Source organism: Phaseolus vulgaris, chromosome 11 (genome assembly GCF_000499845.2).
Source record: "Phaseolus vulgaris cultivar G19833 chromosome 11, P. vulgaris v2.0, whole genome shotgun sequence".
Classification (NCBI taxonomy): Eukaryota; Viridiplantae; Streptophyta; class Magnoliopsida; order Fabales; family Fabaceae; genus Phaseolus; species Phaseolus vulgaris.
Window position 1 is genome coordinate 10,496,597 of NC_023749.2, and position 25,550 is coordinate 10,522,146.

Sequence of the window (25,550 nt, forward strand, 5' to 3'; positions counted from 1 at the left end):
AATTGCATTCACAATCTTAAACTTCATAATACCAAAAGGAACCTCCTACCCTTCACACTGTCTTGGTGCACAGCATATAGTAATAATTGAATGTATTTTCAGATTCATAAATATATTTTAAAATCTGTAATACAAAATATATTAATATATTTTAGAATATATTTTAAATTATATATTTCAGGGTGTGCATTCCAAAATATATTAATATATTTGAGATTGTATATTCTAAAATATATTTCCGAATTTGAAAATATATTCTGGACTGCATATTTTTGAAGGGTGAAATTGGAAATTCAAGTTTTATGGGGTACAGGATCAACATATGGCGGTACAGAATGAATATATAAGGGTGCATATTGCAATGACTTGGTCAAGTTATATATTGGGCTTTCCAGCAATGGGGCAACCCATATATTTTAAGTAACTGCTATTTAAACCCCCTTGAGTATTAACCATGCCCACCTTTTTATATTTTGAAAAATTATATTTTTATTAGAATATCCCTTTCAAACTAATTATGAAAATTGTTTGTTATAATTTAATAAACTAATTAAATTTACAATTATGAAGTTATAATTGAAGTAATTGGTTATTTTATTAAATTAGCAATTATGTAATAGTTTTAGGCAAGTGATGAAAAAACCTACTGTTTAAAACCATCAAATTTTATCAAAATTTTTGTAACTTATCCAACATTTGTTTTCAAAATTTCAAATGCAAAAGTTTTTTTCGGTCAACATGATGAAATAAATAGAAAAATTAGATTTTTTGTGTTTAATAAATATTGGAAAAACTATATCTAGTGATGTTTTAAAGCTCTAAAGTTTTTCTTATATATAAACTGACATAAAATGCATCATGGAACATAAACATCTTAACGAAGTTGACACTTATGTATTTAACAATCATATGCATCATGTTAAAAATGATATAAATTTAAAAATAAAACAAATTAAAGAAGTAAGTCAATACTGATGTAGAAATTTATATTTGTCAATACACGGTTTCTAAACAAATTTTCCATTTGGTTAAGAAGGGACATCCACCATGAAAACTCTATAGTAGCCTCCTAGAAAACACATAATTAATGAGTTCAACTCTCCCCATGCATATGATAAACATAAGTTTACTTTCAAAATCTCTAACTTCAATTTAATATGGTTCATAATACCACATAAATACTTAGCTTGAGGAAGAAAATTATAGTTATTATAAGTCTTAGACTGTGTTTTTCATAACAGGGAAAATTGCACTGTTTAAATTAAAAAAAAAATATTAGTTTAAGTATGTGAACATGTTGAATTATGTCTGAAAATGTGTATAATTTAGAATATTTACGAATTTCCAAGTTTTGTCAAGTTAGTCCCCATATCTAATAATTTTGTAAATATAAATTTAGTGAACGTAAAATATGGAGAGTTTCACTAATTTTTTGAGTTAGTAAGCAATTTGGTCGTTTAAGAATTAGATAGAAGAAACCTTTGATCTTACTTATAAAATTATGAAATAAATAGTATAATTATTTACTATCCATTGCTTATATATATATATATATATATATATATATATATATATATATATTGTATGTGTGGATATATTGATGTATGTATTATTAAAAATCATTAAATAGAAACCAATTTTAGAGATATGAAATAATTAGTTACTATATTAACTAAATTTGATATTATTTTATGGACTAAAAAATTATTGGTATCTAAAGTAGTTTTTAAATTTATAAACTAGTTTCTAAATTGGTACCTAATTAGTTAATTGATATCTAATTATCTATCAAAGTTTTAGCTATATATCAATTATAGGATCTAAAGTAGTTGGTAGCTAACACTTTAGTAACTAATTAGATACCAATTTAGAAACTAATTTATTAATTTTATTAATAATAAAACTTTTTAGATACCAATTTTTTAGTTTCTAACATAATATCTAATTTAGTCAATATAATAACTAATTATTTTTTGTCTCTAAATTTAATTTTTATTTAATGATTTTCTTGTAAAGATGGTTGGGTTAAGAAGGAAATATTCCTCCTTGGATATTAAGAGAACTCATTTATCAATACATTTGTACTAATTAAATACTAATTATGGTATTAAAGTTCTACAAAGTACAATTTGTAGAGGCAAATAATGTCAACCTTGAAATCCTCAATCCAAAAGTTCAACCAGAAATCGAAACTCAAATAACTTCCACAAAAGAAAAGTGAAGACAAACAAACTAAAAGGACTCATAAAACTAGATACAACCAAAGCACAAAGGACTTATGAACTAAATCTCCCAAAAACTAAAAGTCATGAACAACATAAAGAAGGTGCACAAAGTTAATAAAAAAGGTTTCTTATGCGTACTTATGGATGAAAAAGAAAACTACAAGCTCAACAAGGATAAAGAAAAGTTTGTGTATCCCTTAATTGTCATTTGTGTGTCACCATTCTTAAGTGAGATAATGTTTTACATTTATATTTAACTTATGTATTGTTTCACATCCAGTAAAACAATAGGAATTCGTGACGACTTATTATGACAAGTGTACCATTTGTCATAATAAGTAGTGCGGTGACATTTTTGTCATAAACATCAAACTTATTATGCCAAGTAAAATAAGAAATGAAATAATAAGTAATTACTATGTCAGGTTTGTTTAAAACAATCTTTGTTTAAAACAATCATAATATGTTTCTTACTATGTCAACTTTAATTAAACTCACATATAAATGAGATTACATTAATGCATCTTTCTTTTGAAATTCTTTTGAACATTCAGACATTGTAAGCTTTCCTCTAACTAAGGAGTGGGAAACTAAGACTCGAACCAACCATAGAAGGTCCCATGTAAACCACAAACTCAAATCCCTTCTCTTCTATGGTAAAACATATTTGGATTTGAACAAATTTCGTGAACAAATTTTATTCTCTCCAATGGAACCTTAATCTGATTTCATGCTCTCTCGTGGAACCTTAATCTGATTTTGTGCTTAGATTTGGTACTTAGATTTTGTGAACACTTCATGCTCATCGGATTGGGATTCATCTAATGACCCTCTCTATAATCTTCTCTCGCAACTCAAGTACAGTGTTAGGCTGTTTTGTTTTGAGTTCAAATATGAAATGTATAGGAGGAATGGAGGATATGTATATGTAATGGAGTATGTTGCTTGAGTGTTTGTACTTTGTTTGGTTCTCTAATACACAATATCAAAGTTGTTTAGGAATATATCTGGTTTGCTAACTCTATTATGTTACCCTACATTAGAACTAGTTTAATTTTCATGTTTTTTAATTTTTTCGATTCAATTTTTTTGTAGTAATAGGAATCAGATGCAAGCTTACTTTGTAGTTCCAATTGATTCCGTGTTTTAAAGAGTTACGATAAGATATTACTACAGGTTTGGTCAACACTTCATAACTTTTTCTTTTGAACAAGTTGGAACTTTACCTACTTCAAATTGATGCTAAAAAGGTCATGTGTACTTTTTTCAATGTCATAGGACATTCTTATTCTTTGAAATTATGGTTTTTTGTAAGATGAACGTGACATATTTGTCCTGCAAATTACTTTCATTAACTCAAGGAAACATAATGAAATATACAACTGGATTATGGCTTTTTTGAAGTTATATTTAATAGTAAAAGAAAGTGTCAATGCAAGTTGGTTATGTTTGAATGTTTATTTATATATTTTCTAAAACATGTACTCAAAATTTGTGTTGTGGGATGAGTTGGTGGAGCAAAGCACGCATGTATTGTTCTTTAGGACATATTGGTGGTTTCCATTGGTCGTCCAGAGCATCTTGGACGTGTTCATGTTGCAGAACGAGGGGTGGGCATTCGAAAGTTCTTTGTTCCTCCACCTCGATATTATAGTAAATCAAATCTTAGTGAGATTGACTTGGAGTCCTTCAAATAAGAGATTAGGAAGGAGATTAACAATTTGTCTTACTATTATTCAATTACAATGTATAAATTATTATATTATAATATTTGTATTTAACTTGTAATGCTTACATCAATCAGAAAGCTACGAGTGCAAATATTATGTGATGAGGCATATGCATAAAATCCTATCCACTAACATTAAGGATTCATGGAAAGAGGTAATATACAATTAACTCAAATATGTTAAATGTTAGTTTCATCTTAAATATTTGATTATGTAGATATTTAAGGATCCATCTCCATTGAAGGAGGAAGTGTTACAAGAGGTTCGAGAGTAATGAACATAATTTCTTTTAAATATTTACGGTTAATGATCATGTTATAACTAGTTAACAATTTTTATGAACTTGAATATATTAACTTTTAGTAAAGTTTATAATTATTTATGTATTAGATAGTTAAGATTTTATTTGAAAATATTTGTTTGAGAATCATATTTATTATGTAGGGTATGTTATGCAAGCAGAAAAATGAATATGTCACACATAAAAATTAAAAATAAACTTTTTATGACGATTATTAATAAACCTATTATAAAAAAGTATTATTTTTATGACTAATTTCTCTTTAACCATAATAGAAAGTAACACATTCAATGACGATTCTATGACGATTAAAATATTATTTTTCATAGTAATACATTCTATAATTTCATATTATAATTTTAATTGTCAACGCCAACATAAAAATATGACATATTTTAATATGTTTACTATGACAAATATTTTAGAATAAAAAATAATTGACTTTCTATAACAAATAACAATTGTGCGATCATTATAAAAAATACATATTTTCTATGTCATCTATAACTATGACGAGTTTAAAATTGACATAAAAAAATTATTTTAACTGTCATAAAAAAAAATGTCTTATAGATTAGTAATCCTATATTAACAAATATTTTATTGTATTCTTTTTATTTTTTTTTAACCTAAGTCTTTTAATCTCATCGGTTTGAAACTTAAGGATTGTGTACATTTAGAGAAAAAAAAAAAGTCTAATATAAAGTTGAGATTATCCTGACATGAGTGTCTTTATCTTATCAACTCAATACTAAAAGATTATTTACTTCAAAAAAGAGTATATAGAAAGAGACATATCATTCTAACTTAAATTCCTTTATTTTATCAATTCGAGATTGTGTTATTGCGTATACTTATAAAAATACACAACTTCAGAAGTCAAAAAATATTAATAGACTTTAATCAATACATTTACTCATAAAATAATTAGTCTTTTAACTTCTAAATTTTAAAATTAACCTATTTAAATTTACAATTAAAACCTCAAAAAATTAAAAGAATTGATTTTTTTTAAAACAAGCCCATGAAATAAACGACCTCAGCTTAACAAAAAGTTAGAACCATTAGCCTTCACATCTATAAATAAGAAAAAAGATTACAAATAAAAGCAACTTATTAACTTATTCTAAATGTTCTATTGAAAGTCCCCTAAACTATCACCAACTAATAATTATTTGTTAGTAAAGTAGTAAAAAGATAAATTTATTTATAATTTAAAATGAATTTTAGAATTTCAGTTTTTTCACAAACAAACATCTATTTTCATAATATTTTCATATAAAAGAGATTATAAGTGTGTGAAGTCCGATTCAGTTTTGTTGGTGGGTTTAGAGTTTCAGAGTGACAGCAATGCGCCATATATGCCATAAATGCTTTCCCATTCATTTTTCGTTGCACTTTTTTGACTGTTACTATTCTCCTATCATACTTTCTTTGTCAGTTTCCAGTACCTATCAAAGCGCGTCAGATACCTACAGAGTAGCACCCTTTTTCCCACTTTTGGAATAAAAGTAACAAAAAATATAATTCTTCTAATAAAATATTTATAATGAAGCATACATGATTTTATCTCTCCCCCATTCTTCCATATTTTTTTCATTGGCTCATGGGATTAGAAAATTATCAAACATCTAAAGTATTTTATTTATTTTCTTAACAGCTCGAATGAATATTTATGTATTAACATGTATATGAAAATACGTATAATTTATAAAATGTAAGATACGAATAAAAATCTATATATTATGTAATTATTAATTATATAAATTAACAATAAAGATTTATGTGAAATGTTTCAATTTTTTGTTTGGAACAGAAGAATATTTAGCATGACTATTTTAAAGAGAATTGTTCCTTATTTTATAATCATACTAATAATTCATACAATAAGTTTGAGTTTTTAGAAAATTAATGTGTTTTTTCTTTTTAAAATTGTGTTAGAATCGTGTTAAAATTTTCAGTGTATGATACGTGTGTCTGACATAGACACATCATTTAAGAGGAGTGTCAGAACCTCATAGATGAATATATAAATATACGGGTAATATTTCTTGCAAAATACTTATAATATTAATAAGATATAAAATATATAACTGTATAGCGTGAAAATAATTTAATTTTTTATATTTATTTTTGTAGTAATATTTTAAGTAAATATTTTTCTAAATGAAATTTATTGTAATAACCATAATTATTTCGATAACTCGATAATTTTTATAAAAAATAGTTATTAGTTTTTATAAAAAAAAAGGTATCAGTCATTAATTATCAATATCTTATCATTAACCTAGATATTATCTCTCAAATAAATTATAGTTTATTGGTATATATGAAAAACTAATAAAGTTATTTGATGAAAAATACAATAATTTATAGTATTAAAAAACTATTAAAAAATAATGATTTTATGTAATAACAAAAAGAAATACAATTATCACTAAAAGAAATTTATTTAACCGAAATTTATTTTAAAAATAAAAAATAATTAATTACTATATTAATTAAATTAAATATTATTTTATAAACTAAAAAATTATTACTATCTAAATTAATTTCTATTATTAATAAAAAATTATAATTACTATCTAATTAGTTAAATTTTAACTATTCATTATCATATTTTAAAATTAATGATTAAAATCTTATAACTAACTAGATGTGAATTTAAAAAATAGTTTATAAATTTGTATTAATAAAAAAAATTACTTTATATATCAGTATAAAAATAATATTTAATTTATTTAATATATTAATTAATTAATTTTATTATTAAAATTAAGTTTTGTTTAATTATTTTTAATAGAGTATATTTGCTTTAAAGAATTAAAAAAATAATTTTGAAACGCGAATGAAAAATAAAAAATTCTAAAACAATAAAAAAATAATGCCTAAATGTTATTGCCTCTATAATTAGACCTTACTAATTAAAAATGTAATCTTTTAATATTAAAATATCATATATGTTAAAAAATCAATAAGAAAATTTTAAATATCATAAACAAATTTTAAAAAAATATAATAATAGTAATAATTGTTTTATTAATATCATAATATAAGACTTATATATACACATAAATATTATAACCTTAACAATACCTATAAAAACGAATATAAACCCTACAAGAAAATCATGAAATAGAAACTAATATTTAGTGACAAAAAATAATTAGTTGTTATAGTGATAAATTAGAGACCATTTTATAGACTAAATTTTGTTTGGTTTCTAAATTAGTTTCTATTATTATTAAATGGTTTCTAAATTGGTATCTAATTAACAACCAAATTTTTCATACCAAATTTAGAAATTAAATTATTGGTAGTTAAAACATTGGTTGCTAATTAGATATCAATTTAGAAATCATTTAACAATAATAAAAACTAATTTAAAAATCCATTTTTTTAGTTTCTAAAATAGTCTCTAATTTAGTTACTATAACAACTAATTTTTTTTTAAAAAAAATTTGATTTCTATTTCATATTTTTCTTGTAAGAGAATAATATAAATAAATATAAAAAATAAAAGTAACAATACATTGATACATTAATATTTTAAATAATTAATCATACTAACGCCAAATGTAAAACAGTATAAAAAGAAAGAAAAAAACATAATAATAGAAAACATAATTTGTGCCAGTATATTAAAATAATATCACTTTTGATAAAAAAAAATAATAAATTTTTATACTATTTTATTTTTTATTGGTGTAAAATAAATGGAGATAATAATACCTATTACTGAGTCTGTGTTTCTCCTAACGATAACAATAATTTTTTAATATAATAAAAATATTTTATAGTATAATAAACATAACAAAAAAGAGAAATATATTTATCCCTCATGATCACGGGGACCAAGTGTAGTTGTAGCAGAAAAGTCCATAGTCAAAGCTATTTTATTTGTTTTCATTTGGTGTTTATACTTTTGAATAGCTGCTTCTCTTTGACGCAAATTTGTTGCTATTCACACACATTTATTTATTTTTAGTTCTTTATTTGTTTTCCATGATGAAATATCCTAAGAAATTAGTGTATTACCTTCTGGGCAAAATCCCAATCTATGTCATTTTCCTACAAAAAGTACCATACTTTTAAAAACATTAGGTGATTTACAAGTAAGTACAAATTCAAAGCAGACAAGTCTCAACAATGTCTTATGTTTTTTTCTCAGTAAAATAACAACCACAAGATTCTCACTGTACATGTTAAGTCATGTGAAAAAATTGTACCTATTCTTATCTTAATAAATATTAAATAAGTTATACTTAAAATAAAAACATGAAGAAGAAGAAGCTGTGCTTATTTATTATTAGGTTTTGTTATGACCTTTATATATATTTAGAATCAAATTTAAAGACTGATATCAGTTTTTTTTACAACTTATATAAGTGACAAAGATTTTTAAAAGTAAATAACCCTAACAAAATTATTAAATAAAAATTAATTATAAAAAGTAAAAGAGAAAAAACAATTAATTACTATAAAAACAATTAGTTACTTATTTATATTATTTTTTGAATATAAAAAAATTATTAATATTTAAAGTAGTTTCTATTATTAATAAAATTTATAAATTAGTATTTAATTAGCTACTAAAATTTTAATTATCTATTTTATAAGCTTAAACAAATATTAATATCTAAAGTAGTTTCTATTATTAATAAAGTTTATAAATTAGTATCTAATTAGCTACCAAGGTTAAATTAGATATCAGTTTAAAAATTAATTTATAAATTTTATTAATAATAGAAACTACTTTAGATACTTGTACTGGTCGGACGTGCTCGAGATCCGACCCACTTAAGCGCACTATTCTAACCCGCCTAGTTTATAAAGGCAAAATACTTAACTATGTCCAAAACAATAATAAGCCTAATGACGCGTCAAGTAGTCAGTCCAAATTAAAAAGGTAACTAAAAAAAGAAAAAAAAAACTCAATGAATAACTGAATTAGCTAGGTCCAAGTCCAACTATTTACACTAGGATTCAATGCAAATAAACATTTAGAGATAATGTTCTACCTACACTCCTAAAATAAAGGGAATATATTAACATAATATCTTTATGTTTATTAATTCTTGGGAGATCTATGAATGCTATAAAATGACCTCAAGACCCTGAACAAAGGGAAGTTTAATCTTTTGATACTACACCCATACATATACACTATATTCTAATACTTATATGTTCTCACTGACTTTATCGTTGGAGTCTCATCAACAACAAAAAAAGAAAAGTCAGTCAAGAGTCCACCACCAAAGTCCGATCCAGGTTAGCTGGGGAGAATAATACTAATAATTTTTTTAGTATAAAATAAATAATTAAAATCTTGGTAGCTAATTAGATACTAATTTAAAAACTAATTTATAAATTTTATTAATAATATAAACTACTTTAGATATCAATAATTTTTTTAAGTCTCTAAAATAAGTATATAATTTAATTAATATAGTGACTAGTTATTTTTTATTTTAAAATTAATTTTTATTTAATAATTTTTTAAATGGAAAAGGTAGTTTAAGCTCAAAATTCGTTGATAGTTGAAAAAGATAATTGGTAATTACTAATCGAGAGTTCATAAGATCACTTATTGAATAACACATTTACATACTTTTTATTGATAAAACTATTCTTTAGATAATTTTGATTTTAGTTTTTGAATTAAGTTTAAACTCTAATAAAAAAAATTGTTCAGGATGAGTTATTTTAATTATATTTTTATGTTTCATTTTTTTTCGTATATGCTGTTTGTACTATAGGAATAATTATCTATTATTATAAGAGAATATCTTTAACTGAAAATAATAAAAAATAGAATAAATAATATATTATCATAAAAAAATTCAATTTCTTAAAAGTATAATGTTAAAAAAATGACTGTAAATATTGTAATTATCAAAATAAACCATGTAATATAAAAATTAAAAAAAATAAAGAAAGAAAGACTTTATTGTTAATTAAAAGATGAAGAAGAAAAAACAAACTTACCTTTTGTAAAAAACTAAGAAATTATTAAAATATAAAAAAACAAAAATGTTAATATTTTTATAAATGAGTTTAATAACAAAAAGTTACAAGTTAAGTTGTTAACCATTGCGTGAAGGAAATTAATAAAATGAATCAAAGAAAACATGAGAAGAAATATGTATTCTATTATTAACATTTTGCTTCATGAAGAAATCGAATACAGATTTTATGAGCAGAGATAGAACTTTTAACTACTATACCAACCAAGAAAGAAAAATAAAACAAAATAAAGTAACAAAATATATTCCATAAACAATCAAAGTAAGCATTCATGGCATGAAAAAGCACCCAAGTGTGGCTAATGACAGCACCAACATTGCAGCCATTAAGGTCTGAGAGCAGCAATAAGGAGAGATGAAAGAATACCAAACTCCATTTTGTTTTCATTGAAAATCGGAAAAAAAGTTAAAATTGAATAGAAGTCAAAATACATAGTCTCATAATAAGGTTTGATTGCAATTTGCAAGGGTAGGTAGTAGAGTAATAACAATAGAGGAAGGTCTCATATTTCATCATTTAATATTGTATCTCCCACGTACTCAAACATAAAGCTCTTAACTTGCTCCACCATCACCATCTCTACCTTTTAATGTCCATGTGTTCACCTTATCATTCACAACAACTTGTGTAAACTATTCCTACCTTCTCTACCACTCTTCTTCTATCCCATTAGTGTACTGGTAGGCACCGGACGAACGCACGTGGCCGACCGGCCTTATACACTAAATGGAAACGAACGCACGTGGCCAACCGGCCGTATACACAATAAATGTAAGGGCATTTATGTGACAAGCTAAGGTGGTTAAGATACACCTCCGAAGAATAAGGAATATGCGTTTAGAGAAGATATGTTCCCCGGGTATTCCGGAGCACGACTGACAAGACATATCCATAACCACCCTGAGCCCAAGGGATAGAAAGCCCATTAGGCAATCCTATAAATACTGTGCTCAAGCCAGAGAAAGGTACGTTTTCATTCACTTACGAAACTGCGCTTAGAATCTCATACTTACTTGAGCGTCGGAGTGCCTTCGCAGGTACCCTCCCCCGCCCGACCGAAGTTGATAGCACGAAGGGACGACCGACCAAAGGAGACAGCAAGAAAGGACAATCGACCAGAGGAGAAGAAGATCAACACGTCAGCAATTACACCACGTCAACCGACCGTGCCTGGGCCCCATCTCTCCACTCAGGTACAATTGGCGCCCACCGTGGGGCCGAGGCAAATCTTCAATTTTTGAAGCTATAATGGTTGCGACAAGAAACAACAACGACGCTATGGCAGAACAGATGACTATGATTCAAATCCTCCAAGCTCAGATGGAGGAACTGCGACAAAAGGGGATGGAAGACCATCGTCAACATGAAGAAGATAGACGCCTCCAAGAAGAAGATAGACGCCTCCAAGAAGAAGATAGACGCCGCCAAGAAGAAGAAATCGCCTTATTAAGAGAGCAGAATGCACGACTCCAACAACAGGTCGATAATCCCGAACGAGAAGGCCAATCCCATATGGCCGACCGAACCGCCTCTCGCATACCTACACCTGCCAATACCAATCCTGCTTCCAGAGCTGAAACAGTCGAAAGAAAGTCAAGGAAAAGGGGTCATCCTTTTACAGACGAAATTATCACCACTCCACTTCCTGACAAATGGAGAGGCCTCGTCATTAAACTCTATGACGGCTCGACCGACCCGGACGAACACTTAAATGTCTACAAGACGCAAATGACTTTGTATACCACAGATAACAATGTGTGGTGTAAAGTATTTCCCACGTCGCTCCAGGGAGAACCTCTTACCTGGTTCACAGAGCTGCCTCCAAACTCCATTAACGATTTTGACACCCTAGCCGCAAAATTCTCCACTCAATATGCCACTAGCCGACCGCATCACATGTCCTCCATGTCTCTCCTAGCGGTACAACAAGAAAAAGGTGAATCTCTTAGAACCTTTCTAGATAGGTTCAACAAAGCATGCATGAACATCCGAGGGCTCAAACAAGAGGTTGCATTGCACCATTTGGTCTCGGCCATCCGACCGAGCCGTTTCACTGAAAGTCTCATCAAGAAACCACCTCAAGACATGGAGGACCTTCGAACTCGAGCAACCATAGCCGACCGCATCACATGTCCTCCATGTCTCTTACAACAAGAAAAAGGTGAATCTCTTAGAACCTTTCTAGATAGGTTCAACAAAGCATGCATGAACATCCGAGGGCTCAAACAAGAGGTTGCATTGCACCATTTGGTCTCGGCCATCCGACCGAGCCGTTTCACTGAAAGTCTCATCAAGAAACCACCTCAAGACATGGAGGACCTTCGAACTCGAGCAACCAAATTCATGCAAATCGAAGAACACATTGATTACCATCAACGGTTCAAAGCTGTCGGATTCGGAGCCCTTAAAGACCAAACCCAACGTAAAGAAAGAGAAGTCGAAACCGAACGAACCGTCCGAACCACTCTGAGGTCCGACCGGAATAGGGGAGGCCGAATCCCCAGGTTTAACAGTTACACCCCTTTAACTGTGCCGAGGGGACGAGCCCTAGATGAAGCACTACAAACGGACCTAATCCCGACATTGAAGCAGTATCAAACACCACCGAATGCAGATACTGCTAAGCGTTGTCAATACCATCAGAATTTCGGTCACACGACCGAAGGATGTCAAGCTTTGAAGGATAAAATTGAAGAACTCATCCAAGCTGGCCATTTACGGCAGTTCGTCAAGAGGACAAGGAGTTCAAGATCCCCACCACGGAATACTGACCGTCCTTCCCGTGGTGTCGACCGGTCGTACCGTAACGATTACAAACGCCACACTGACCGTAGCCAGACTTCGCGAAAACGCAGCGAAAGCCCCGTTCGGCGTACACGCCCCCGTAGCACAAGTCCCGACCGAAACGCCCGACCTCGCCAACGAGTCCGCGAAGTCATCAACATGATTGCTGGACCCGTTAACTTGGGCGAACCGAACCACGAAACAAATTATATAGCTGGAGGATTTGCCGGTGGCGGGTGCTCAAATTCCGCCCGAAAGAAACATCTTCGTGACATCCAGTCCGCTCATGCTACCACGAGGAGGCGTCCACATATACCTCCGATTACTTTCACTGACGAAGACTTTACAGCCATAGATCCAGCCCAGGACGACCCCATGGTCATCACTGTAGAAATTGACAAGTTCGCAATTGCCAAGACTTTGGTAGATCAGGGTAGCTCGGTCGACATATTGTATTGGGACATTTTCAAAAAAATGCGCATCCCAGAAGCACATATTCAGCCCTATAACGAACAAATTGTAGGGTTCTCAGGTGAACGGGTCGATACTAAGGGGTACATAGACTTGTACACAACCTTTGGTGAGGAAGACGGCCTCCATAAAACAATAAACGTACGATACCTCCTGGTTAACGCACAAACTTCCTACAACATCCTGCTCGGTCGTCCGTCCATTAACAGATTAAAAGCCATTGTGTCCACTCCACACTTAGCCATGAAATTCCCCTCGGCTAACAACGACATTGCAACCATCCATGTCGATCAAAAAACCGCTAGGGAATGCTATGTAGCAAGTTTGAAAAGTGAGCCAACTCGACGACTCTATACAACCAATACGGACGACCGAGTCCCGCAAAAACGAGGACGTTCCCCCACACGGCGTTCCGGACGACACATGTCCCGTCGTCAAATGATAGCCCTTGTTGACCTCGACCCTCGCATGGACGATCCCCGTATGGAAGCAGGAGAAGACTTGCATCCATTCCCGCTTCGCGATGATCGCCACACTACGCACATCGGTACTTCGCTGAAACCGGACGACCGAATGGCCATCGGGACGACACTTGTTAAAAATTCCGATCTTTTCGCCTGGACGGCCGCTGATATGCCTGGCGTAGACCCACAGGTTATCACTCACCGATTATCACTGTATAGAGAAGCTAAACCAATAGCTCAAAAGAGAAGACATATAGGCGAGGAACGACGTCAAGCCGCACGTGAGGAAGCCGACAAATTGTTACAGGCTGGATTCATTCGGCAGGCCCATTACACCACATGGCTAGCCAACGTGGTTATGGTGAAGAAAGCGAACGGAAAATGGCGTATGTGTGTTGACTACACAGACCTCAATAAAGCTTGCCCAAAAGACTCGTATCCTCTGCCTACCATTGATCGTCTCGTCGACGGTGCAGCCGGGCATCACATCCTCAGCTTCCTTGATGCCTACTCTGGCTATAATCAAATCCAAATGCACCCGGCCGACCGGAAGAAGACGGCCTTCATGACTGATTCCGGCAATTTCTACTATGAAGTAATGCCCTTCGGACTCAAAAATGCCGGAGCCACTTATCAAAGACTAATGGACCACGTATTCCACGACATGATTGGTAGGAATGTTGAAGTCTATGTCGATGACATCGTCGTCAAGTCCGACTCATGCAAACAACATATTGCCGACCTAAAAGAAGTTTTTCAGGCCCTCCGCCAACACCAGATGCGACTCAATCCGGACAAGTGTGCGTTCGGCGTCGAAGGGGGGAAGTTCTTAGGTTTTATGCTAACTCATAGAGGCATAGAAGCTAACCCCGAGAAATGCAAAGCTATCTCCGAAATGCGAAGTCCCAACTCCATTCAGGAAATTCAGAGACTTATCGGCCGACTCACCGCACTATCCAGATTTGTTCCTAAACTCGCCGAACGAACGAGGCCAATCGTCCGACTACTGAAAAAAGCATTCCGCTTCGAGTGGTCGACCGAATGTGAGGAAATTTTCCTCGATTTGAAAACTTTTTTATCAACCCCGCCGGTCATCCAGAAACCGGACGCACGAGAACCCATCATAGTCTACCTCGCCGTTTCACACGAAGCCGTCAGCTCAGTCTTAGTGCAAGAAATTAATTTTGAAGAACGGCCGGTTTACTTCGTCAGCCGCGCCCTTCATGGCGCCGAAATCCGATACCAGACGATCGAAAAGGTAGCCATGGCCCTCATCATTACCGCCCGACGAATGCGTATGTATTTTCAGAATCATCGGATTATTGTTCGGACAAATTACCCTATTGTAAAGATCCTCACTAAACCAGATTTAGCCGGACGAATGATCGGTTGGACGATCGAACTATCCGAATTCCATATTCAGTACCAACCACGCGGAGCGATCAAGTCGCAAGCTCTCGCCGACTTCGCAGCTGAACTCACTACTTCTTCAGCCGAGACCGAACATTCATCATGGATCTTATATGTTGATGGCTCCTCGAACGAGAGGTCGTGCGGCGCTGGAGTTGTTTTGGAAGGCCCCGGCGAGATTGTCATCGAGCAAGCCCTCAAATTCGACTTCAAAGCTTCAAACAATCAGGCCGAATATGAAGCCATATTAGCCGGTCTACGTCTCGCTCAAGAATTAGAAATCACTAAGTTAATTTGCAAAAGTGATTCCCGGCTTGTCATCGGTCAGCTTAACGACGAATATGAAGTCCGAGAAAGCTTTTTACAGCGATACTATCACTTAGTCAAACAGTCGATGAGCACCTTTTCTGAAATTTCTATGCAGCACGTTCGACGCGATCACAATACCCGCGCGGACGCCTTGTCCCGGTTAGCAACCACGAAGTGTAAAGGAATGCATCGGTCGGTCATCCATGTTACGCTTGCACGCCCAAGCATCGACCTACAGGAATGCCTGACGACCGACACGGAATCTACTTGGATTACCCCAATCAAGCAATATTTACTCGACGGCACATGTGGTCCTCTCGGCGAAAAAACCATGAAGCTGCAGGCCGCCCGTTTTGTCTTAATCGGCGACGACCTTTATCGCCGAGGTTATACCCAACCACTCCTTAAATGTTTGACACCAGACCAAGCTTCCTATGTCATCCAAGAGTTGCACGAAGGAATTTGCGGAACTCACTCCGGCGCACGGACAATGGCTGCCAAAGTATTCTGGGCTGGATACTACTGGCCGACCGTCCAGGGTGACTGCACCAATTTCGTACAAAAATGTCTTAAATGCCAAGAGTTTGGCACTTTGTCCCATCAAAAGCCTGAGGAACTCCATTTTATGTTATCACCTTGGCCGTTCGTCCAATGGGGTATGGACATCATTGGTCCTTTCGCCCCCGGTAAAGGCCAATGTAAATTCTTACTAGTCGGCATTGATTACTTCACCAAGTGGATCGAAGCCGAGCCCCTGACTGCAATCACCGCCCGCAATGTTCAAAATTTCGTATGGAAAAATATCGTTTGCCGCTTCGGGCTTCCACAAATCATCATCACCGATAACGGTCGGCAATTCACCGACCGAACGTTAGCTGAATTTTACGAGAAGCTCCACATCAAACACATCGCTAGTTCAGTCGAACATCCGCAAACAAACGGACAGGCAGAAGCTGGAAACAAAGTTATTTTGAACGAACTGAAGAAACGTCTCGGCCCAGCAAAGGGCAACTGGACTGAAGAACTCTTAGAAGTATTATGGGCATATCGCTGTACTCCTCAGACGACTACACAAGAAACGCCGTACAGCCTAACGTATGGCACCGAAGCTATGATCCCCGTCGAGATTGGCGAACCCTCTCTCCGCCGGCAAACCCTTGATCTTGATCTAAACAAGGAAAGCCTCTCGGTCGGTCTCGATCTCATCAACGAACTCCGGGACAAGTGTAGAATTAGAGAAGAAGCATGCAAAATTCGGGCGGCCAGACGATACAACTCCAAAGTTAAACCAAGATTGTTCCACAAAGGCGACTTAGTATGGCGAATGCGGAGCAGCGCACGGAAGGAAGGAGGCAAGTTCTCCAACAATTGGGAAGGACCTTTCCGCATAGCTGATACGGCAGCCGGTGGAGCCTATTATTTAGAATATTTATCTGGGAAGGAAATACCGAGAACGTGGAATGCCACACATCTCAAATTTTATTACAGTTGAACTCTTTCCTCGCTCAGTCGGTTTTTCCCTAAGGAGGGTTTACGACCGGGAAGGTTTTAACGAGGCACTAAATTAAAATCCAAATCTCCTAGTCCTTTACTCAATTCATATCTCGTTCGGTTTCATAGGTATTTAACGAAATCAGAATTTATCGGATTTATATATGCCTCGTTCGGCATCAGAATTATTACTTTTTACGTAGTCAGAATTTTATATGCCTCGTTCGGCATCAGAATTATTACTTTAACGTAATAATAATTATTTATGCCTCGTTCGGCATCAGAATTTATCGGATTTATATATGCCTCGTTCGGCATCTGAATTATTACAACGTAATCAGAATTATTTATGCCACGTTCGGCATCAGAATTATTTACTCAATCTTATGCCTCGTTTGACATCTGAATTATTACCTTAACGTAATCATAATTATTATGCCACGTTCGGCATCCGAATTATTTACTCAATCTTATGCCTCGTTCGGCATCTGAATTATTACCTTAACGTAATCAGACTTTTTTATGCCACGTTCGGCATCAGAATTATTCACTTATTTATGCCTCGTTCGGCATCAAAATTATTCACTTATTTATGCCTCGTTCGGCATCAGAATTATATTATTACCTCAACGTAATCATAATTATTATGCCACGTTCGGCATCCGAATTATTCACTTATTTATGCCTCGTTCGGCATCAGAATTATATTATTACCTCAACGTAATCATAATTATTATGCCACGTTCGGCATCCGAATTATTTACTCAATCTTATGCCTCGTTCGGCATCTGAATTATTACCTTAACGTAATCAGACTTTTTTATGCCACGTTCGGCATCAGAATTATTCACTTATTTATGCCTCGTTCGGCATCAGAATTATTCACTTATTTATGCCTCGTTCGGCATCAGAATTATCTTATTACTAATGTAATCAGAATTATTTATGCCTCGTTCGGCATCAGAATTATCTTATTACTAATGTAATCAGAATTATTTATGCCTCGTTCGGCATCAGAATTATCTTATTACTAATGTAATCAGAATTATTTATGCCTCGTCCGGCATTAGAATTATCTTATTACTTTAATGTAATCAGAATTATTTATGCAAGTGTGCATTGCCCACATGTCGGGTCCAGCAATTTTCTATGCCACATTGTTCATTAACTCTTCAAAAGAGGCGTCAGGCTGTGGGCCAGGGGTCTCCCCCTCGGCCTCCTCATTTAAATTATCATCGGGGTTGATCGGCACCAGCTTTCCATCAACTATTATTTTTTCTGTCGTACTGGTCGTCCTCCAGGGGTGCTCCATGCAGGCAGGCCGCTTGTCCGATGCCTAACCGAAAATATTCTTCGCTAATGCGAACGTCCCGTCATTCCGTTAAATTTAATGTCTGACAACTCGAAAGGCACAACAATTATTACGACTCTTCGGCTTTTATTCACCTCGAGCCTGGGGGGCAAGTGTACTGGTAGGCACCGGACGAACGCACGTGGCCGACCGGCCTTATACACTAAATGGAAACGAACGCACGTGGCCGACCGGCCTTATACACTAAATGGAAACGAACGCACGTGGCCGACCGGCCTTATACACTAAATGGAAACGAACGCACGTGGCCAACCGGCCGTATACACAATAAATGTAAGGGCATTTATGTGACAAGCTAAGGTGGTTAAGATACACCTCCGAAGAATAAGGAATATGCGTTTAGAGAAGATATGTTCCCCGGGTATTCCGGAGCACGACTGACAAGACATATCCATAACCACCCTGAGCCCAAGGGATAGAAAGCCCATTAGGCAATCCTATAAATACTGTGCTCAAGCCAGAGAAAGGTACGTTTTCATTCACTTACGAAACTGCGCTTAGAATCTCATACTTACTTGAGCGTCGGAGTGCCTTCGCAGGTACCCTCCCCCGCCCGACCGAAGTTGATAGCACGAAGGGACGACCGACCAAAGGAGACAGCAAGAAAGGACAATCGACCAGAGGAGAAGAAGATCAACACGTCAGCAATTACACCACGTCAACCGACCGTGCCTGGGCCCCATCTCTCCACTCAGGTACAATTAGTATTACTACCTCTCTTTAATATATGCTTCATCTATGAAAAACAAGGCTATAATACAATACTTTTGCATTCTTTTTATTATTGCTTAAAATAGTATAATCACATATTTTATCTATACTTATATATAAAGAGATTCTCTATTATAATTATTTTTGGTGTACACAAATTTATTTCTATTTTATTCTTATTAATATTTTATTTTGGATATTTCAATCATTTTCTATATTTTAAATATTTACTATAATTAATTGAAAACTGTTTTTTTTAATTTTATTTTTATACTAATGCAGTTATCAATTTTAAATTTTAAATATGCAGTAATTTTTCATATGTGTAACAAAACAGTTTATTAAATGTGGAATAGTAGAACCATTGATTAGACATGGAATATTTCTTACCATGTGAAATCGTTTTTTTATTCATATCATCATCTCTCTTAAAACTTATAATTTTTATTTCTTCTTATAGTTTGATTTAGTTTTTATCCCTTCTTATCATTTGTTTTTTTCTTTCTTCTTTGCAAAAAATATGAATATAATAATGATAAAAATAAAAAATACAGATATACAAGTATTCTCACACCTTTATTCCCGCTAGTATATATAATAGAGAATCCTAAAAGAAATTCTTCTAATAAAAAATTAATTGTTCTTCCTTCTATCTTTTAATACTTTTTATAATTATCTAAGGAGGTTGGTATAATTAAAGTTTTAAAATACAGTTAGCTCGAAAAGTTTTATCCATCACATTGATTACTTGATATGTCAATTCAACCTAACTCACTTAGTATTCAATTTCAAGAAAATGAATTTGATTTAATCTATCATAGGTTGATTGATTAAATGGACTAATTCAGTTAGTTTAAAAAATTATAGGTTTTTTAAAATGATAATTCTTAATAAGGTAATTGGTCGGTTTAATATAATAAATATTGATATTTATTTAGTACAATAAAACGAAAGTTTTAGTACAACAACTTTAGTTTGATTAATTTTGTTTGAATTTTATTAGTTTTAGGTAATTGAGCATATGTTTAGTCTCTTTAAAGATTGTCCTATGTGTTTATTAAGTAAAAGTTAAAGTTAATATGAAATTAATTTTGAAAAGAATGACTAAGAATTTTAAATTTACGAAAAACAAATAAAGAGTAAAATGCTCTTTTCAAGGTCAATTGTATATAACCTTAATTTCCCTTCTAATAAACATATATGACAATTAACGTGTACTTTTTTGTATTAAATTTTTTTATTGTACCAAAAAAAAAATGTCAATGGTTATACTGAACCGACTAATGCAAGTTGAGTGAACTAAGTTCTTAATGGATTGAGTTCAATTTTGCTCCATACAAAAATTTGTGATTTTTGAGTCCAACTTAGCTCAAATTCGTGATGGACCAGGTATCCTCCTAGACTTTGGCCCACTTCCACAGTTATAGTACCAATGGCTCCATCCACTGATAAAAAAATATTAAATAAATATATTTATGTTTACTTTATATTATTGTCTTAAATAGTGACTAAGTTTCCATAAGATATTAATTTATCAAACACACTTTTTATGCTCTTGTGTGCTATAATTTACTCAATTTCACTAAATGCGACCATTCAATATATAAGTATATATTATTCATGGATTTACACGAATTTTAATAATAATACTATTACTGCGTTTTTCTAATTTAGATAGTATTTTCGAATTTAAGTTTTGAGTACATAACTAAATTAATTAATTAAGGAAGACTTTTTTTAATCTTTTTTCCTTGTTTATTGTGTGGTCTTCCTTAGCTCAAACGTCATTATTTTTTATAAAGAATAATGTGTTATTTTTTAATTATAATCATAAAATTAAAAATATATTAAAAAGTGAATTCTTAGTTTAGAGTTGACATATATAACTTTAGCATTCATCTTATTTTGTGGCTGTCATTTATATTTTGTTTTCTTTTTTCTGACCCTTCCATATAGATAGCAGAATTCAAAGGAAGACCCAAAGCTAACACTATTTCTTTCAAGTCATTTCTTTTTTGTTAGAAGTCAATTCAATCCTTCCAAACATGGAAGAAATGGAGGTTCCTGCCCTTTTCCTCTGCCCAGTTTCTTTGCAGCTCATGAGAGACCCCGTGACAGTGTGCACAGGAATCACATATGACAGAGAAAACATTGAGAGATGGCTATTTTCATGCAAGAACAACAAAACCTGCCCTGTCACTAGGCAATCACTGTCACACACAGATCTTACACCAAACCACACTCTCCAACGTTTGATCCAAGCTTGGTGCATTCACAATGCCTGGCTTGGACTTGAAACCTTTTCCTCTCCAAAGACAACCATTGACCAAACTCAGATTGTCAAACTTCTCTTAGAGGCAAAGAAGTTCCCGGAAAAACAGCTCAACTGTCTTAGTAGGCTTCAATATATTGCTTTTGAAAGTGAAAGTAACAAAATCTGTTTGGAGTCTGCTGGGGCAATAGATTTCTTGGCTTCCACCATGATGATAAATTCAACTGTTATGAGTGAAGCAGCTATAGAAGTCATGTTTCACCTAAACCCTTCTGAATCTCAGCTTAAAAACCTGATGAACAATGAAGGGACTCAGTTTGTCGTGTCTTTGCTTCATGTGTTGAAGCTTGGAAATTGCCAATCTCGAGGTTATACAACTTTGCTATTGAAGTCAGCATTTAAGGTGGCTAGTCCAACCCAATTGAACAATGTCACGGCAGAAGTGTTTGTGGAGATAATTAGAGTGTTGAGGGATCAGATTTCAGTAGAGGCTTCAAAGGCAGCTTTGAAACTTCTGGTGGAGTTGTGTTCGTGGGGCAGGAACAAGATCAAAGCAGTGGAGTGTGGTGGGGTTTTAGTCCTCGTTGAGCTACTTCTTGACGTGTCTGAAAGGAGAGCATGTGAACTCATGTTGATAGCTTTGGAGAAACTTTGTGGTTGTGCAGAAGGAAGGGCTGAATTGGTGAACCATGGAGCTGGAGTGGCTGTTGTGGCAAAGAAAATTCTGAGGGTGTCACCAGTTGCAAGTGATAGAGGGGTCAAAATTTTGACCTCCATTTGTAGGCATTCAGCCACACCTAGAGTTCTTCATGAAATGCTGCTACTTGGGGCAGTGTCAAAGTTGTGTTTGGTGCTTCAAGTGGAGGGTTGTTTCAAGGCCAAAGAAAGGGCTAGGGAGACACTCAAATTGCACTCTCTAGTTTGGAGGAATTCCACATGTATTCCTGCCCCTTTGCTTGCATCCTATCCATGATCTAATGGATCATATCATATTGTAGGCTTTGTCATTATCAAGGTGAAAGTATTAAATATGTTCGTTGTTCTGATGTTTTCTAATTGTTTATCGTGGAATTATTTATGCGAATGAACCTCTCAATTGAGGTGAATGGAAAATGAATCCCAGTATCCATGTTTGTGAACATGCTGCTCAAGATCTGTAATTAAGTTTTCATTGGATTGTCATGTGTAACTTTCATATGCAGTTAATCAACAGAAAAGCTGAGATTGATTTTGGTTGGTTGTGCTGAGCTTTTAGCTGAACATGATGCTTTCAATGTTGAAGTATTAGTTTACCTAATCCTCTTGGTAGAGATAAAGACAAAGGGCTATTGATGTAAACTTAAATTCAATTTTGCTGTTTGAGTTTGGAAACACCCATGAATAAATTTTAAATCATTTTAAATTTATTTTTTAAGTATTTATTACAAAACAAACTCAACAATATTTTTTCCAATTATATCATAATTTATCGTAATATAATAATATTTACCATGTTAGCATATTTTAGTTAAATTCTTACCATGTATGGACTTGAAAAACTCTATAAATAAATTCATTGTTAAAGGAGTACCATATGATTATTAACTAAAAAAAGTAATAAAAGAAAAAACATTTTTTTAGCAACCCAAACAATCATCGCATAACCTGATTTCAAAGATAACATAGTAATTTTATAAAAAAAAACTATTGTGACTCTTTAGAAAAAAAAAGACAAAATAGTAATTATATAAATTTATTGAAATATCAAATATATCAATGCTTTTAATAAAATAGTTTAGTAAGAAGAGATTAGATAATACACATGTTGTACAGATCAATCTCATTAGGTTATCTAACAACTGTATTTTAGGTTATCAATTAAAATTGAAATTATGAATTGTGTTCTAACTCATTTTGTTATCGTTAACATAAAATATATCACGTGTAATAAAAAAACATATTCGTATTAATTTGATTTTTTATAAATAATATTATCTCTGAATCTAATAAGTTTATGAAATCATGAATGGTATTTTGACTCTTTTGTTGGACAAACTTGTTTTTGTATTCATAAATGAACTTTAAACTTAATTGAACTTTATAAAATGGTATATAAGGTGAGATTTGCACCCAATTATATATTATGAAATATTTTAATCTTTAGTCGAAACAGGATCTTCAATACACCTCCTCACGCTGAGGTTATCAACTCGCGAGTAAGACTATATATTTGTGGGTGGTTAAATAACAGTTCGATAGCGGCTGGTCTAATAAGTCTAATAAACTCTCACTAGGATATACTATAAATGACTTTGATATCATATTAAGAAGTGAAATTTAAGCCTAACTCAACCTTAAAAAACTGTTTCAGAGTCGATTTTATAAGGTTGAGTTGGGCTTAAAGTTCACTTCTTAATATGGTATCAGAGTCATTTAATGTCTATCCTGTTGAGAGTTTATTGGATTTATCAGATCATTTGCTATCGAGTCGTTATCAGACCACTCATAATATATAGTCTCACGCACGAGTTTGTAGGTCTCGATGTGAGGGTGTGTGTTGGAGATCCCACATCGACTAGAGTTAAAGACATTTCATAATATATAATTGTGTGCAAACCTCACCTTATAAGCTGATTTTATAAGATTAAGTTAGACTTAAATTCTACTTCTTAATGAATTACTTATTTTCAAAAATATCATTAATTTAATATTTTTGCTTCAATAACTATTAACATCATTAAATATATTTTTAACTATGAATAGAAAAAAAGTATTTTTTTATCATGAATACTTTTTATAAATGTAAGAGTATTTAACGTACTTCAACCCTTTTACAAAAAAATGTTCTATACAAAGAAAAAAAAATAATGAGAATATATTCTCTATTTACATTTTCATCTCGACAATATGGGGATGGAGGAGAGATAGTAGAACAATTGTTTGGATCAATTGGAAGAAAATATGCAAGACAAAGGATGAATGGGGAATGGGTATCAAAGAAATAAGTAGTCTTAATTGTGCACTTCTGGATAAATGGAAGTTGCAGTTAGGAATGAAAGAGAAAGGATTGTGGAGAGACATTTTAAGGTCTAAATACGAGTATGAATCAAGCCAAGTAATCCCACTGGCTAAGTAAAATTTCAACATACACTCCAACTTGTGTGTTATTTGCTCTTATCTCCTAATTTACTTTTGGAGAAATTTACTTTTAGATTTGAAACCAATTCAAAACATCTTAGACACAACTAATAGTTATTACATTTTGTATTCTATCTTCACATATGAATAAAGTGTCATCAGTATATTGAATCATATTCATTCCTAGATTTTTGCCCCTTATTTTTGTCCCTTCTAGACATTTTAGCATTTTGTTTATCTTACAATGTCTTTGCTGCAATAATAAAAAGAAAAGGGAAAGGGATCACCTTGCCTAATTCCTTTTGAAGGTTTGATTTCACTTGTGGGAATTCCATTTACCAAAATTGATGTCGTTGTTGATGTTAAGCAATTTCTAATCCAATTCATCCATTTTTTTTTCCAGAATCCTAACCTTTCTAACATATAGAGTATAAAGTTCCATTTAATTGAATCATATGCTTTTTCAAAAACTACCTTCATAATCACATACATTTTCTTCTTATTTATAATGTCATAAACTATCTAATTTGCAACTAACACACTATCAAGAAGGTTCCTTCCCACTAGAAATTTAGATTGGCTCATCTATTACTTTTGGTAGTACTTTTTTCATCTTATTTGCTAATAGTTTCGATATGATTTTATTATATATACAACCCAACAAGAATATTGACCTATATTGTTTTAACTCTATAAGATTGTCTACTTTTAGGATAAAATTCATAAATGTTGCATTACTACCTTTAGGCTCGCTCCCTGATCTATGAAAACCTTTCATTGTTGTTATTATGTCACTCTTTAGTGTTTTCCAATGGTTTTTAATGGAGGAAAAGTTGTAGCCATTTGGACTTGAACTTTTATTTCGT

At 32.8% G+C, this 25,550-nt stretch overlaps 1 protein-coding gene across 1 annotated transcript; it reads left to right on the forward strand.

The window, feature by feature from the left end:
• The first annotated feature begins 21,219 nt into the window (after window positions 1-21,219).
• Window positions 21,220-22,905, forward strand: LOC137833306 (E3 ubiquitin-protein ligase PUB23-like). Its single transcript, XM_068641665.1, has one exon. The coding sequence runs from the start codon at window positions 21,341-21,343 to the stop codon at window positions 22,538-22,540; it is 1,200 nt and encodes a 399-aa protein (XP_068497766.1). The 5' UTR covers window positions 21,220-21,340; the 3' UTR covers window positions 22,541-22,905.
• Window positions 22,906-25,550: the final 2,645 nt, after the last annotated feature.

Excerpts from the sequence above, each read along its gene's own strand:
- LOC137833306 (XM_068641665.1), top strand. The coding sequence starts at position 21,341 with ATGGAAGAAATGGAGGTTCCTGCCCTTTTCCTCTGCCCAGTTTCTTTG.